The 14146-nt window shown below is 43.8% G+C and overlaps 1 protein-coding gene across 1 annotated transcript; it reads left to right on the top strand.

Annotated features, from left to right (window-relative positions):
• The first annotated feature begins 484 nt into the window (after positions 1-484).
• smg5 (SMG5 nonsense mediated mRNA decay factor) lies at positions 485-14112 on the top strand. Its single transcript, XM_020108225.2, has 22 exons — positions 485-984; positions 1285-1383; positions 2876-2999; positions 3455-3611; positions 4182-4271; positions 4596-4685; positions 5076-5154; positions 5246-5371; positions 6359-6427; positions 6716-6945; positions 7239-7376; positions 8213-9145; positions 9252-9421; positions 9502-9577; positions 10282-10457; positions 11100-11258; positions 11445-11504; positions 11837-11996; positions 12067-12157; positions 12243-12317; positions 12407-12545; positions 12727-14112. The coding sequence occupies exons 1-22, from the start codon at positions 920-922 to the stop codon at positions 12808-12810; spliced, it is 3390 nt and encodes a 1129-aa protein (XP_019963784.1). The 5' UTR covers positions 485-919; the 3' UTR covers positions 12811-14112.
• Positions 14113-14146: the final 34 nt, after the last annotated feature.

Raw genomic sequence — 14146 nt, 5'->3', positions numbered from 1 at the left:
CATTACAATTATCAAGTGGGTTTTATTTCTCATCTTAGGTTGATTTATTATTTATTGTGTTTAACAATTATCAAGCTACTTATATTCCCTATCTTAATTAAGTTAATTTATTGTGTCTTATTTTTTATTATATAAAACAACTTTGATTTCCCATCTTGCTTTCATTTGTTTTTATCTTATTCTTCAATCATCAAGTGACTTTTATTTCCCATCTTATGTTCATTTATTTTTTTATTTTATTGTCATTATTATGAAAACTACTTTTATGTCCCATCTTATGTTCATTTATTTTATTTTGTTTTTTATAATTATTAAACTGGTTCTATTTCCCACCTTGTGTTAATTTATTTACATTTTATTGTCATATTTATTAAATACGTTTAATTTCCCATCGAGTCTTAATTAACGTATTGTTATTATTATTATTATTATAAATATTATTATAAATATTATTATTATTATGATTAAGTTTTATTTCCCACACGAGAACCTGACGACCTCCGGTCTAGTGGCGTCACTGTTCTCAAATCTCGCGATACCCAGGCGGTCACTGCCTGAGAGGAGTAATGGCCGCCCTCGTAGCGATGGCTGGATCGGGGAACAACACAAGAAGCATATCGGAGCGCTTCAGCTGACCGGGAGGAGCTTCAGTTACCGGGCACCCCCTCCGACCCGGGCTCCGGAGCGGATGGGTAGAGGGGGGTCTTGCCAAAGGACACGAGAACCGAAAGAGACTCGCGGGGACGGGGAGAGGAGCTAACGCTGCCCTGGGAGCTAGCAGCTAGCCCCGGCTATCAACACGGTAGTCACTGCCGGGGAGCGAACCCGAGTGGCCGCGACAAAGTGGGAGTCTCGAGGGCGGGAGGAAGCGGCGAACAGACGCTGGAGCGTGTGAACAAACCACCGGATACTCGCGAACATGAGTGGACCGGGACAGGACAGCGAGCCAGAGGCGAAGGTCCTTCTCATCAAGCGGCTCTACAGGTAAGTTGGCGAGGCCGTTTTTTTTTTGCCAAGCTAGCTAAGGTGCTAATTGGACGTTATTGTGCTAGCTAACTTAGCTCGTTGGCTAGTGAAGGAAACAACCCAGTCGCTGCTCCGATCTGCAGCGTGTCCGCGTGTAACTGTCCCTGTAACGCGGACACATGCGCTGCTGTGGCTGAATCTCTTTGTTGTTGAGAAATGAAACCGAAATCAGTGTGTTGGCCGGCGCCTGACTGTCCCTCATCAACCTGCAAATGTTCAGCATTGTCACTGCGCTAATGCTCTGTGTTGCCCAACCAGGGCTGTGGTGGAGTCTGTGCACAAGCTGGATGTCATCATCGGCAGCAAGGCATCCTACAGAGAGGTCTTCAAGCCGGAGAACATCAGCCTTCGCAACAAGTACGTCCAGCAGCGTGTGTGAGATCTGTCCAGTTGCTGTGCACATCTGCACCTGTCTTCTCACAATCACTTCCAGGTTATCGAGCTCATGTGACCGGCTCTGTGTCACGCATGTCTCTGTCATGGAGTTGGTTTGTCCCCTGCATGTCTGTGATGTTTAAGGCCCTTTGCAAACATTTGCAAGCTTCAAATCCATCCCCACTTTGTGACGCTCGTGTCCAGTCTGGACAAACTAAACTCTGTCTTGAGTTTTTACGACAACTGAAGGTTTCTGCAGGTTCTCCCATTCTCACAGGTAACCCCCCCCCCCCCCAGGTTAGGGGTATTCAGCTGCAACATGCAACTTCAACACTAGATATCACTGGATTCTACACGCTGAGCCTTTAACTGGAGATGTTTGAGAAACCTAGAAGATCATTTAGAAACACAGACTGGTTTTCTGATGATGTAATTACCATCACCCACATACTTTTGAGAGATATTAAACCTGTTTCAAAGGCTCTGTCTCTTTATGATTTGGAAAGGTTCATCCTCAGATACATGCATACTCTGTTTTGCTGCTTCAGAAGCCAGTTGAATTCCTCTTGACCATTCATTTATCATAAACAATTTGTCTAATAGGGCTTAACAAGCTGTGATACCATCTGTCCCTCAACAAGAGTAAGGAAAAACTACCAAACCTGCCTGCTTGTGTTCTGGTTACAACAAACAGAAAGCTCAGAAAGAGGAAGTATTCAGTAAATGTGAGAACCAGACAGAAGCAGGAGATAGTATCTCATCCTGCTTCATCACTGTGTTTGCAGCATCATACATTTCAGCCTACATCTGCAATCTGCAATTTACTTGATGGCCCTGCAGTCGGGTCCGGACTGCCAGATGTAGAGTTTAAGCAATCAGCAGATTAATCAGTTAGACCGATGATTTAAACTACTTTGAAATTGAGTGATTGTGTGACTCTATTTTCAGATTAAAGATGCAAAACTAGTTTCAGCTTCTGAAATAGTTTCTCCTTTTCTATTCTTCCTCATACACAGTACACTGAAAATCTTTGTGTTTTGGATTGTTGTTATAAAACCAGCCCAGGCTTTGTGGGATGGGATTTTGCACCAGTATTTAAAGGTATATCTCTCAGTGTTCAGATCCGTCCAAGACAGTTTAGTGTGAGAGCTGTGGTCATACTGGCACCTCAGATCAAGATGAGGTTGATATTATTCAGTTTTTTCTCTCGGGTATCGGAGAATAGCTGTGTGTACCTGGTCAGCTGTGTGTGTGTGTCCGCTCCACTGTCATGGACAGTATTACCGTCAAATGATCACACATGAGAAGATGGAACCAGAATCACCCTGTGACGAAAGAAATCCTGATTTTGTGTTCTTGCGTAGCCCCACCTCTTTGTGTGACACTGGGTTGACTCATGGGTCCACCTGTCAAACCGGTGACTGCCTCCTGAACTCAAGCATTTGTGAATCTGTGTTTCTGTGGGGTTTTTTAGGCTGAGGGAGCTTTGTGTAAAACTGATGTTTCTCCACCCTGTTGACTACGGCCGTAAGGCCGAGGAGTTGCTCTGGAGGAAGGTTTACTACGAGGTCATCCAGGTCATCAAGACCAACAAGAAGGTAAGTGATGCTGCAGCTGTGGAAAATGCCTCTCCGCACCACTTTTAGTGTTGTTAGCTGGCTTGACGCCCTGGCTTCAGCTTAAAGGCCAACTCTAACATGACATCTGCTATTTACTGGCCACTGGTCTGTAAAACAAAGTACCAAATGTGTGTACATGTTATGCATGGGTTCACCCAGAGGAAAAAAAACTAATCTCCAAAAAGAATTTGCACTTTTCTCTGCTATTGGACCAACACATTAAAACTACCAGACATTTTGACTATTATCAAATGTAGTAAAATCATTTCTCCAAAGACTTGTTGTTTTTAAAAATGCACTTTTTACGTATGTACAGTATATTTACAAACACATGTGCTGTATAACATGTAAAGTCTTCCTAGGCTGTGTGGATAAATATTTATTATTGTTTTTCTGGTCAAACCTAATATTGGAGATTTTCTTTCTCTTTGTAGCACATCCATAGTCGCAGCGCTTTGGAGTGTGCCTACCGTACGCACCTGATCGCCGGTGTGGGTTTCTACCAGCACTTGCTGCTCTACATCCAGTCACATTACCAGCTGGAGCTGCAGGAGTGCATCGACTGGACCCACGTCACAGATCCACTCATCGGTCAGAGGCGCAAAACACAAATTCTTGCATAAATAATGAACACACGGCCTGCATCTAATTATCTAATCACCTACTTGTTAGAAGGATGTGTAACATTCACATATATGAAACAGGCTGTCTGCTTGTTCAAATCTTGGTCACAGATTAAACCTTGGTTACTGAAGATATTTTACCTGAAACACCAGAAAAATAACACTGGCTGCTTCTTTCTGACAAAGAGTTTTCTGCATTGAGCAGCTTGTCTTTTACATTTTGGTCTGATAAACAAACAAAAACTGCAAAGATCTCAGCAGCACAAACTTGAGATTATGTTTTATCCACAATGTCAGAGGATTTGTGGGTTTTTCAGAAACGCCCAGATAAAATACAACAAATAGTTTGTTGGCCACATGAGACAGAAGCACCTTCAGACATTTATAAATATATGGATTCTGTGTCGAACATTAAGACGCTTCTGTTGCTAAGCTGGATTTTAACCACGTTCCGTTGTTACTACAAGTCATTCGAGATGAGTGCATCGACTTAATGAAATGTAAAACAAAAAATGCTTTGTGTAATTGCTCCTCGCAGGTCGAAAGAAACCAGTGTCGGCCACCCCCAAGGAGATGGAATGGGCACAGATGGCCTGTCATCGCTGTCTGGTCTACCTCGGAGATTTAGGTAATAACACGATAATAAGATATGCAGTGAACTCATCGCTCTCTCTCGCCAGCTTGTGGAGTTGTGAGACAGCATGTGTGTCATTTAGCGTGGGAAGTTTTGGCTTCGGTATAACTGGCAGGCGGCTGTTTAGACTTATGAGATACAGGGATATTGGTATTTTAATTATTGAACCGAACATTGCTGTAGTTAGAATTGTATCAGCGATCTGCATTTGTATGCAAGAACATTTCAAAAATAGTTATTATTCACCCATCCAGAACAAAGTGTTTCCCCTAAAAATCAATTTTTTGTTTTTACTTTTTAATGTTCCTTGCTCTGCAGCCCGTTACCAGAATGAGCTTGCTGGAGTGGAGGCCGAGCAGCTGGCAGAGAGGTTTTACCATCAGGCCCTGTCTGTCATGCCACATGTGGGTGAGTGACTGTAATATAAAACCTCTGAACACAGCACTAATCATATACGCAATACAATAATAATACATTGCAAACATGGTCAATTAAAATTGTTCAGTAGAGAAAGAAAGGACGTAAATCAATATACAGAATGTTTCCACAACTGGAAGTATGTGATGTAATTGACTTTCTAGCTGGGACAGATGCAGACCTTACTCTTGCCTGGATAGTAAATATATATTGACAATCAGCAGCTGAAGTTTGTGGTCGTGGTATTTCTCCTTACGACATTTTGTCACTTGTTGTCTTTATTTTCACAGATTGACTTGTGATCTTTAGCTAATAATTCTCATTCCCTTCGGGCACCTCTCAAATAAATGTAAATGTGTGTCTTCACCCACCTGTCTAAAGGAATGCCTTTTAATCAACTGGGAACACTGGCAGGGAGCAAGTTCTACAACGTTGAAGCGACCTACTACTACCTACGCTGGTGAAAGATCTTTATTTTCCATTACAATATATTAGAATTTTACCAAATCTGATAATGCTGGAGTCCTAACAGATATTTTGTGTTTGCTCAGCATCCAATCAGAATCCCCCTTCGAGGGCGCCTATGGCAACCTGAAGCGCTTGTTCGACAAAGCTGCAAAGATGTACCATCAGGTGAAGAAGCAGGAAATGAAGAAGCTGTCTCCATCTCGGCAGAGGTGAGGAGGATTTACAGGATTTCTGACTCGATCTGAAATGTGTTCGTATGAAGGGCCGACCCCCTCAGCTGACGTGTTAACAGACAAACTTTGCTCTTGTGATCAGACGTTTCAGGACGCATGTTAATACCAGGTCTGAACAAGGCCGTTCAAATCATTTTGGTTCGTGGAGTCCATTTTTTAAAGCGCTAACGTTTGTTATTTTTCTTGCCTTCATTAAATTTCTGCGAATTAAATTTCCTCCCTTGTGTTTTGGTTCATTGTAGGCCGAGTCAGCCCAAATGTGTTTGGAACAAATGAAATTCGATTTCAGGAATAATGGGCATCCTTAAATTATGACGCCTCCCTGGTCAGCAGTGGAATCTCTAATGATCAATGTGAAATAAACAGAATATCCTGACTTCACTGTTCTGACGCCCCAGAGTCATTTTTAATCGAGTCCCAGTTGATATCTGGGGCCTTATGTAATTACCGACTTGTGTTCTCGCCTTTTTGATCACAAAGGCTCTCTAAACATTGATGGGATAAAGCAGAATCTTGCTGCCGATGGGATTAGATGATTGACGATCCCTGTGGGGAAATTAGTTTGTTTAAGCAGAGAATGAGGCATGGCTCAGTGGGAGTAAAAGAAGAAGAAGAACAAAAGAAGAGTGTCAAATAAACATTTCAGGAGATGATGCTTTAAGATTCTGAAAGTCTAGAGGATAGCTGTTTTCCATGCTGGTGTCCAAAACTATGCCAGTGACACTTGAGTAGGATTAATCATTAATCTGCACTGGGACTAATGTTTAATGCCACAGTTCCATCAGGATTATTGAGATTACTATCATGCCCAGAGCAAATAATTACATCTCCTAAATTAAAAGCATTCTCAACAATACTTGCAAGATAGTAATTTCTCTTCTTTGGTCAAGGAAAAAAAAAGCTAAATTTGATTGACAGAATTATCTTTATAATCAACCAACGTTGAATTCTCTCTCTCTACAGATCTAAGGACATTAAGTGTCTCCTGGTGAGCTTCATGTATCTCCAGAGCCTCCTGCAGCCCAAGAACAGGTGAGGGTCTGCACTGTCACTCCTCTCTACACTAGTGCCGCACTGTTTGTCTGCTGGGATCAAAGTCCAAAGTGGAAATATACCTTTGGGCACGACCTTATTTGTAATCTTTAACTATTCTAGTGGTATGTTAAGACAGTGTTCCAGTGAAATGAGAGTCAGATATTTGAATATGTCAAGTGTGCACAGAGAGTTATTCAAAGTAAATTGTTATCATTGTATAAATAACAACAAAATGTACAATAAGTTTAGTCATTGTATTTACTCAGCGCCTCACTTTCCCTGTAGTCTGATGGAGACGGAGCTGACGTCGCTCTGCCAGTCGGTGCTAGAGGACTTCAACCTGGTGCTGTTCTACCTGCCGCCTCCACCACATGGTGGCGCTCACCACTCCCTCAGCGAGGAAGAGGAGGAGCAGCAGCAGCACTCCGACAGCTCCTGCCCCGTGCTGTCTGACACCCTCGTCTTCAAGATGGTGGTCACTTGTCTGATGGTGGTTCACAGCCTGAAGAGGGGAGGTTGGTGTTGGCTCACTGATTAAACCATTTGTATAATTTCAGTATGTGAGGACATTCCAGGTGAAAATGTCATATTGAGTCTATGCTGTTTTAATAAAGAGATATATAAATATAAATGGACAAAGCTAAATCACAGTAGACAAAATGTTCTGACTTTTCCGATTAAGAACTCAGATTAAATGTAGTTAGTTTTCACCAAAACGGAAATTTTGCAATAGCTTGCAGATGCAAAAACATTAATTTAATAATTATTTTTTCGGGCACTAACAGTTGGTGGTATGTTGTGTCTTTAGGATCGAAGCAGTACAGTGCATCCATAGCTTTTACTCTGGCCCTGTTCTCCCACCTGGTGAACCACGTGAACATCCGGCTGCAGGCTGAACTGGAGGAAGCGGAGAGCCAGGTGCCTCCACTTCACACTGACGTCGCAGGTGAGAGATGAAAATGTCTGCATGTGCGTAGACCTTTCTCCTTAGTTTCCTCTGCTTGAACTGTAGTAGATAGTCTGGATAATGTCCAACTGAGCACACGTGAGAGAACAACAGGAGGATTCATCGAGTGGGGGGCATTGGTGACATTTCTAACATGCGATGGATGCAAAACTGAAAAGACAAATGGAATACAAATGTCAAAGATGTGTCATTCACGTAGAGGACACAGAAAAAGGCAATGAACTGCTGTCAGTGTAACATCTAGAGCTTCTGTAAGAAGTTCTCATAAAAATGATTGCATTGTTACTTGAATCAGACTTGATCTGTGTCTCATACCATCGTGTGTCGGACTCTTGTATTTGAGGGAAATGTTGATCTGGAAAGTCCATGAAAAGTCATTTTAAGGTGACGTTAAAGTGGTGTGGGAACGCTGAACTACAAGAGAAGTCAGCACAATTCAGGAATTCTCCCAGCCTGAGTCTGCTGCATAGATCAATGCATCAATCCCCATTTATCCTCATCAGCAACATCTTCTAGGATTAAAGTGCGGCTCTTTGTGGTTTCAAATCTTTTGGGACAACTGCAGCAGTATGGGAAGTTTCCATCTCATTACAATGTTTTTACCCACTCACCTCTTGGCTCTGGTGGCTGTCAAGAGCAATTTAAAGTTGAAAATATTTATTGACTCTGTCTGACATGCTCGTTCAGGAATTACCCAATGGAGAACATTTTATTTGTTATGTGAAATGTTTTATTAGAAGAGAGAGGTTATAGAGAGATGTATCTTACAATCAATTAATTAAATATTAAATATGTGAAATGTTGTTTTCGTCTAGATGAACCGGAAAAGGATTTGTCAGCTCCACCGACAGATCACTCTGAGGAGAAGCCTCTGCAGAATGGTTCTCTGGAGAAAGAAGATGATGACGAGGAGGAGGCGGCGAAAGATGCAGATGGCTGTGAGAGGGTCGGTGCCAAAAAGGAAAGCAGCGTGGAGGAACAACGCAAGTCAGAAGAGGACAAACAGAGGCAGAAGAAGAAGTACACCCGTCTGTCTCGACTCCGCCGCCGCCGCTGTGCCCGCAAGGATGGCAGAGGGGAGGATGAAAGCGACTTAAGCGAAGGCTTTGAGAGCGAAGATGAAGAAGAGGATGAAGAAGAGAAGAGTGGATGTGCCGATTCAACAGGTGCCACTGTGACAGGAACCACTCCCCTCAATTCTTCAACTGTCAGGAAGGAGACCAAGAAAGACCCCCTGGTTGAGGAAGGCAGCTGGGGCAGCGGCTCAGAGGAGGAGGAGGAGGAGGAAGGAGGAACGGCGTTTGATGTAGAGACGGACTCAGACATGAACAGCCAGGAGTCTCGATCTGATTTGGAAGACATTGAAGACGCGGAGAACACAGACAACTCAGAGGGTCAGGTCCGGGAGCACCAGGACGAAGAGGAAGACGAAGAGCAACCCAAGGAAGAAGGAGGCGACAGGGACGGCGATACTCCTCCCACCACCAACGGGCCCCTCATGCCCAGTGACTCCAGCATCAGCAGTAACCTCCAGGCCATGTCCTCGCAACTGTTCCAGTCCAAGCGCTGCTTCCGACTGGCACCGACCTTCAGTAACATGTTGTTGAGGCCTCAAGCTTCATCCTCCTCGGGTGTTCCCACCCCCACAGACGCTTCTGCTCCCCCGTCCCAAGAGACTCCTCCTCCTCCTTCTGGAGATTCCCCCTGTGACATAAACCCTGGTACTGCCAACGGAACCAATGAACACGGTAACATGCTTTTCATTGTACATTTAACCCCCCCCCCCAAAATCATTCGGAAGCTTTCATGTGCCATCTTTTATTTTTGCTAAATTAATTTCACCTCTTTCCTCAGACTTGGACTCTGATTCAGAAGGTAGCCAGCACAGCACTCCGTCACTGCATAGCGAGAAAACTCTCTTGGAGAAGCTGGAGATCTTGACCAATCAGGGTTTGATCCAAGTGGTGAAAGTGTTCATTGACTGGCTGAGGACCAACACTGACATTATCCTCATGTGTGCACAGGTGAGGGTGCAGCACCTCCTGCTTTAAGCTTGGATCTCTGGCATATCAGCTGTTTATTTATCCAACTGTTCCCTCTGCAGAGTTCTCAAAGTCTGTGGAACCGACTGTCTGTGCTGCTCAACCTGCTCCCAGATGGCAGCAAGATGCTGGAGGCTGGTGAGTTTGTGGTAGACTGCTCTGTGTAGAGATTTATACGTTGTGAGAACAGCAGTCAGGGTTTTAGATTTTATCCCCACTGGGTCCACGAATACTGAAATATTTGCATTGTTGATACTGAAAAGTAATTTCCCCATCCTAAATCTCTTTTTACATTTGTCTCTGAGACTTTTTTACTCCAATTCAGACTCTGCAAACCTGCGTACCTACACGGAAATGTGTTGAATTGCTTGTTCCACAGCGAATGACTCATTTTCATTATCAATTAAAACTAAAATAAGCTTTTGTTTTCTTGTGTAAAACATCATTTGGTTTATACACTTTTACATTTATACACTTATCTCCTTGACATGAATTTAAAGCATTGGCATCTGATATCTGGTTTTCTTATAAAATACTCTGTTGCATTAATACACCTGTCTTTGTTTAATCAAACTGTCCGTGTCATCTTCATGTTTCAATATTTTGATAAAGGAATATCTTTGTCAGAATTCTGTCTGTGCCAATTTAGCAAATATCGTTGACCTTCTTTATGCCTTTTAATAATTTCTTTATATATATTTGTGTGTGTATTAGTCGTGTTCAAATCTCTGAGCTCCGATCTCCTCCATGTTCTGTTGACTCACTCTACAGCCTTCACACTGAATATTTCTCCTCCCATGTGATTTTGTTTCCTCCTCTGAATCTTTCCATGTGTTGTCCAGAGCTCGGTCTGGATGCAGAGGTGACACAGCTGTTAAATGAGTGTGAGCAGCCCGGTTTGGTCCAGAGTCTGCTGCTGCCTGAGGATTTGGCTCTGCGACACCTGCCTGCTCTCAGCGTCGCTCACCGTCGCCTCGACTTCACTCACCGCAACCCCTCCCTCAGCCCCCTACAGGAGGTAAAAACACACAGGACTCTGCTTTTGTAGGTTTTCAGCGTTGGTAACGTACAAAGCACAAGATTCTAATGGAATTAATTAGTCTGTGGGAATTTTCCAGTTTGTTATATAAACGCGAAGCAGGACTTACGGTCGTTGTGTTGTTTTTCAGTGAACCAGTATCTTGTGAAATTATTGCAACGCGTGGTAAACGATAGTAAAAACACCTCCCTGGATTAAGTGATTGATTTAAACAACGCTATGTTCATGAATCAATTAATGAATCAATGAATTAATGACGACTTAACTCAATTGTACAGTGCATTGAGGAGGTGACAAAAATATTTATCACAGATTAAATCAAATCGGTTCAACTATTCAGGCTGTAGGTGCAGTGATTAGTGGATCAACAGATAAATTACAGCTATTTTCATCACCACTTAATCGTTTAAGCTGCTTTTCTTTGTCTTATGTAATAGTGAACTAAATATTTGAGGTTGTTGCACATACAGAAAAAAAACCATCACCTTTGGGTGTTCAGTCCAAACAATTTATCAATTCATTTATTGATCAAGAAAATATTCTGCAAATACATTGATGATGAAATGATGTTTGAAACCCTGATCGTAATCTCTCTCTCTCTCTCTCTCTCTCCCCTCCCAGTGTGTGGTGCGAGTGTGTTGCATTCGTAGTTTTGGCCACTTCCTGACAAATCTCCAGGGCAACGTGCTGCACTTCAACCCGGAGGCGGGCATCTTCACCAGCATCAGCCAGTCCGAGCAGGACAATCTGGTGCAACAGGCCAAGGCCCAGTTCCGAATGGTGAGTGACGTCTGAACAGAGCAACCGCAGGGGGTCCGCTACTAAAAAAAACTTGTTATGTAACTTTTGACTCAAATAACTGTGAGTGATGTTTCATGAATGACCTGGATTCAAAACACTTTTTACTTGTGTGCAAAGCAAGAGCACTGGACGTTGACTTCCCGTTCTTTATCTTGATTTGTCCAGGCTGAGGAGGAGGCTCGTCGGAATCGCTTAATGAGGGACATGGCTCAGCTTCGACTACAGGTTACTACCCTCTACCCTCTCTGTTCACCCTGTGTGGGTTTCCCTTTGAAACTGAGCAGTAATGCAGCTCAGGCCCGGCTGTGTGTCTGTCATCACAGTCGGCGCTCGGCACATGTGAGGGGTGGAAAATGTTGAAGAAACATTTAGTTTATTCAATAATAGAATATATTCATTTACGTTTGTGCTAGAAGTGATGTTTTATCACTGGCATTCTCATGAACCAACCAGTCTCCATCTAAATCTCACTAATGTCCTGTGTTGTAGCAGAACCCTCATATATCATCATCATCATCATCAGCTGCTGAGTTTTTATTTCTGTCCGATCCTTGCAGTTGGAGGTGTCGCAGCTAGAGGGCAGCCTCCAGCAGCCCAAGGCCCAGTCGTCCATGTCTCCGTACCTGGTGCCAGACGCAGCTGCTCTCTGCCACCATCTGAACCTCATCCGACACCTGGCCGGCAGCGGCTGCTTCATTATCATCATCCCGCGGACAGGTCAGTGACTCCTCCTGTGTCTGTGCTCACAAAGATCTGCTCAGGTGTTTGATCTTCGTCTGTGTTGTAGTGATCGACGGACTCGACAGACTGAAGAAGGAAAACCCTGGTGCGAGGGACGGGATCCGCTTCCTGGAGTCTGAGTTCCGCAAAGGCAACAGGTTTGTTTCTGTGCTCCTCACTGTTTACCTCAGGAAACGTTTTCTCCAAACAGCTCCCTGATGTTTATGAATTTATTTTCTTCAGGTACATACGCTGCCAGAAGGAGTCTGGTCGAAGTTTTGAAAGAGACAAACTGAAGCGACAGGACATGGAGGCCTGGTAAAACCTTGCTCGCCGCTCTTCTGTTTGTCCTCTAACACTTTCACTATCTGAGTTAGAGTCTGACTGGTCCTCCTCTGTGTTCCCAGGCATCTGTACAAGATGGTGGACAGCTGTCGCCAGTTAACCGTCTCCCAGAACAACGGAGATGAAGACACAGCCGGCATGGTGACCGTTCTTACCGGCCATCAGGTGGAAGAGCTTTGCACTCGGTCAGCAGCTATGAAGGTCAGTCCCTCTCGGACGTCTACCGTCAAACCTAACGCACTCCAGCTCCCGCAGTGGTGTCCTCATTGTGATAGTTTAACGTGCAACAGGAAGTTATTGTGCCGCAGAAAGAAATGTGACGTAGCATCTAATTTATGAGAGAAAAGTATTTGATTGGTTGTTTGTTTTCTGACTTTGCCAGTCGGCGATGCAGGCGGCGAGCTCGGCGGGCATGGAGCTGAAGAACATCGTGGAGTTCTACCGACAGTGGAAGGAGATCGGCTGAGAGGTCCAAGGGGGGGCAGCTGTCGATGCTGCGAACAGCTGAATCGATCACAACACTCGCTCCCTCTCTCTCTCCCACTCTTTTGCTCTGTGTGTATCTGCGTCTCCAAAAGGAAAAAAAAAAAACAACAAAAGAAAGATGGATCGAAGGAAAAGAGTTAAAGCTTAGAGAGCTGGAAAAGAAAATTCCGCGGAGTAAAAAAAAAAAAATAATACGACAGAGACACGCGGGCGAAATGGCGCGATAAGAATAAGAACAGCAGATCTCCCACTTCAAATCCTAAACATAAAGAGTGACCCCTAGTGGCCGGGGTGAGGAAACAGTGGGGGAATTCTACACAACTTTGAAGTGCCCCTGGTTCACACCCTAACCAGGAATACACTGTATATGTTAGCAAACGAGTACATACGTGTCGAGAGAGAAACCGCGCACACACATCAACACACGCTCAGATGAATCATATAGATATTTAGAGCAGTGGTTTGGATTTCTGTTCCCTCCTCCCCTTCCCTTCGGTCTGTATTTGAGAAACAGGGTCATGAATGTGCGAGTCTGGCGGCGCTGCGTTTTGTAAAGTCGAGGGTGTATGAAGTCAGCTTCGAGGTCGAGAACATACACGCTCTGTCCACCTGACATGAGGTTCCTAGCCGTCAAAAACAAACCAGGGGTCTCGTAGCTCATGGGCCGGAGAGGTTGAGGAAGGCAGATGTACACTTCTTCGGAATCAGTTTCTTTCCTACGTGGCTTTTAAAAAAAAACATTTGGTTTTGTTTTTTTTTTCTTTATTTGCAGTGTACCTTTGTGACCAGTGATGTATGTATTGTGCTGTCTCTGTATGAGAAGAGAAAAGGAATAAAAAAACACGACAGGCTCTGCCCTGTTACAGGTTTTAATTTGGATTTTATTTTTGTACCCAAATGATGTTTATTTTGCTTTTTGTAAGCTAAATTTGAACGATGTATGCAAGAATGTTTAAGGGAAAAAGGAGAGGGTCGTTTTTCGTCAGATCGGTGCGAGGGAATGTTCAATTCTGATTTATTTATCGCGGTGTCATGTGAGAGGGAGGAGCCGATGAGCTTCCCGTTGTAGCTCGTCATCACGGAGACTCGGAAGAGAGAGGGCCGGCTGACTTTCCCTGAGGAATGCGGGTTGTGTTTGGACCCCTGTAAACTCCTAAAACGTGTCCCATCTACATCGACATTTCCATAGTGACTGTCCCATCATGCACAGTGCAAAAATAAAACCAGTATATGTGTGTGTGGCCATGCATTGAACAATAAAAAGAAACCCATAAGATGCTGACGTCTTTGTACTTATCGTTTCTCTGTGCTGCGTC

Source organism: Paralichthys olivaceus, chromosome 13 (assembly GCF_024713975.1).
Source record: "Paralichthys olivaceus isolate ysfri-2021 chromosome 13, ASM2471397v2, whole genome shotgun sequence".
NCBI classification, from domain to species: Eukaryota; Metazoa; Chordata; class Actinopteri; order Pleuronectiformes; family Paralichthyidae; genus Paralichthys; species Paralichthys olivaceus.
This window is presented reverse-complemented; position numbering and strand designations above follow the sequence as displayed.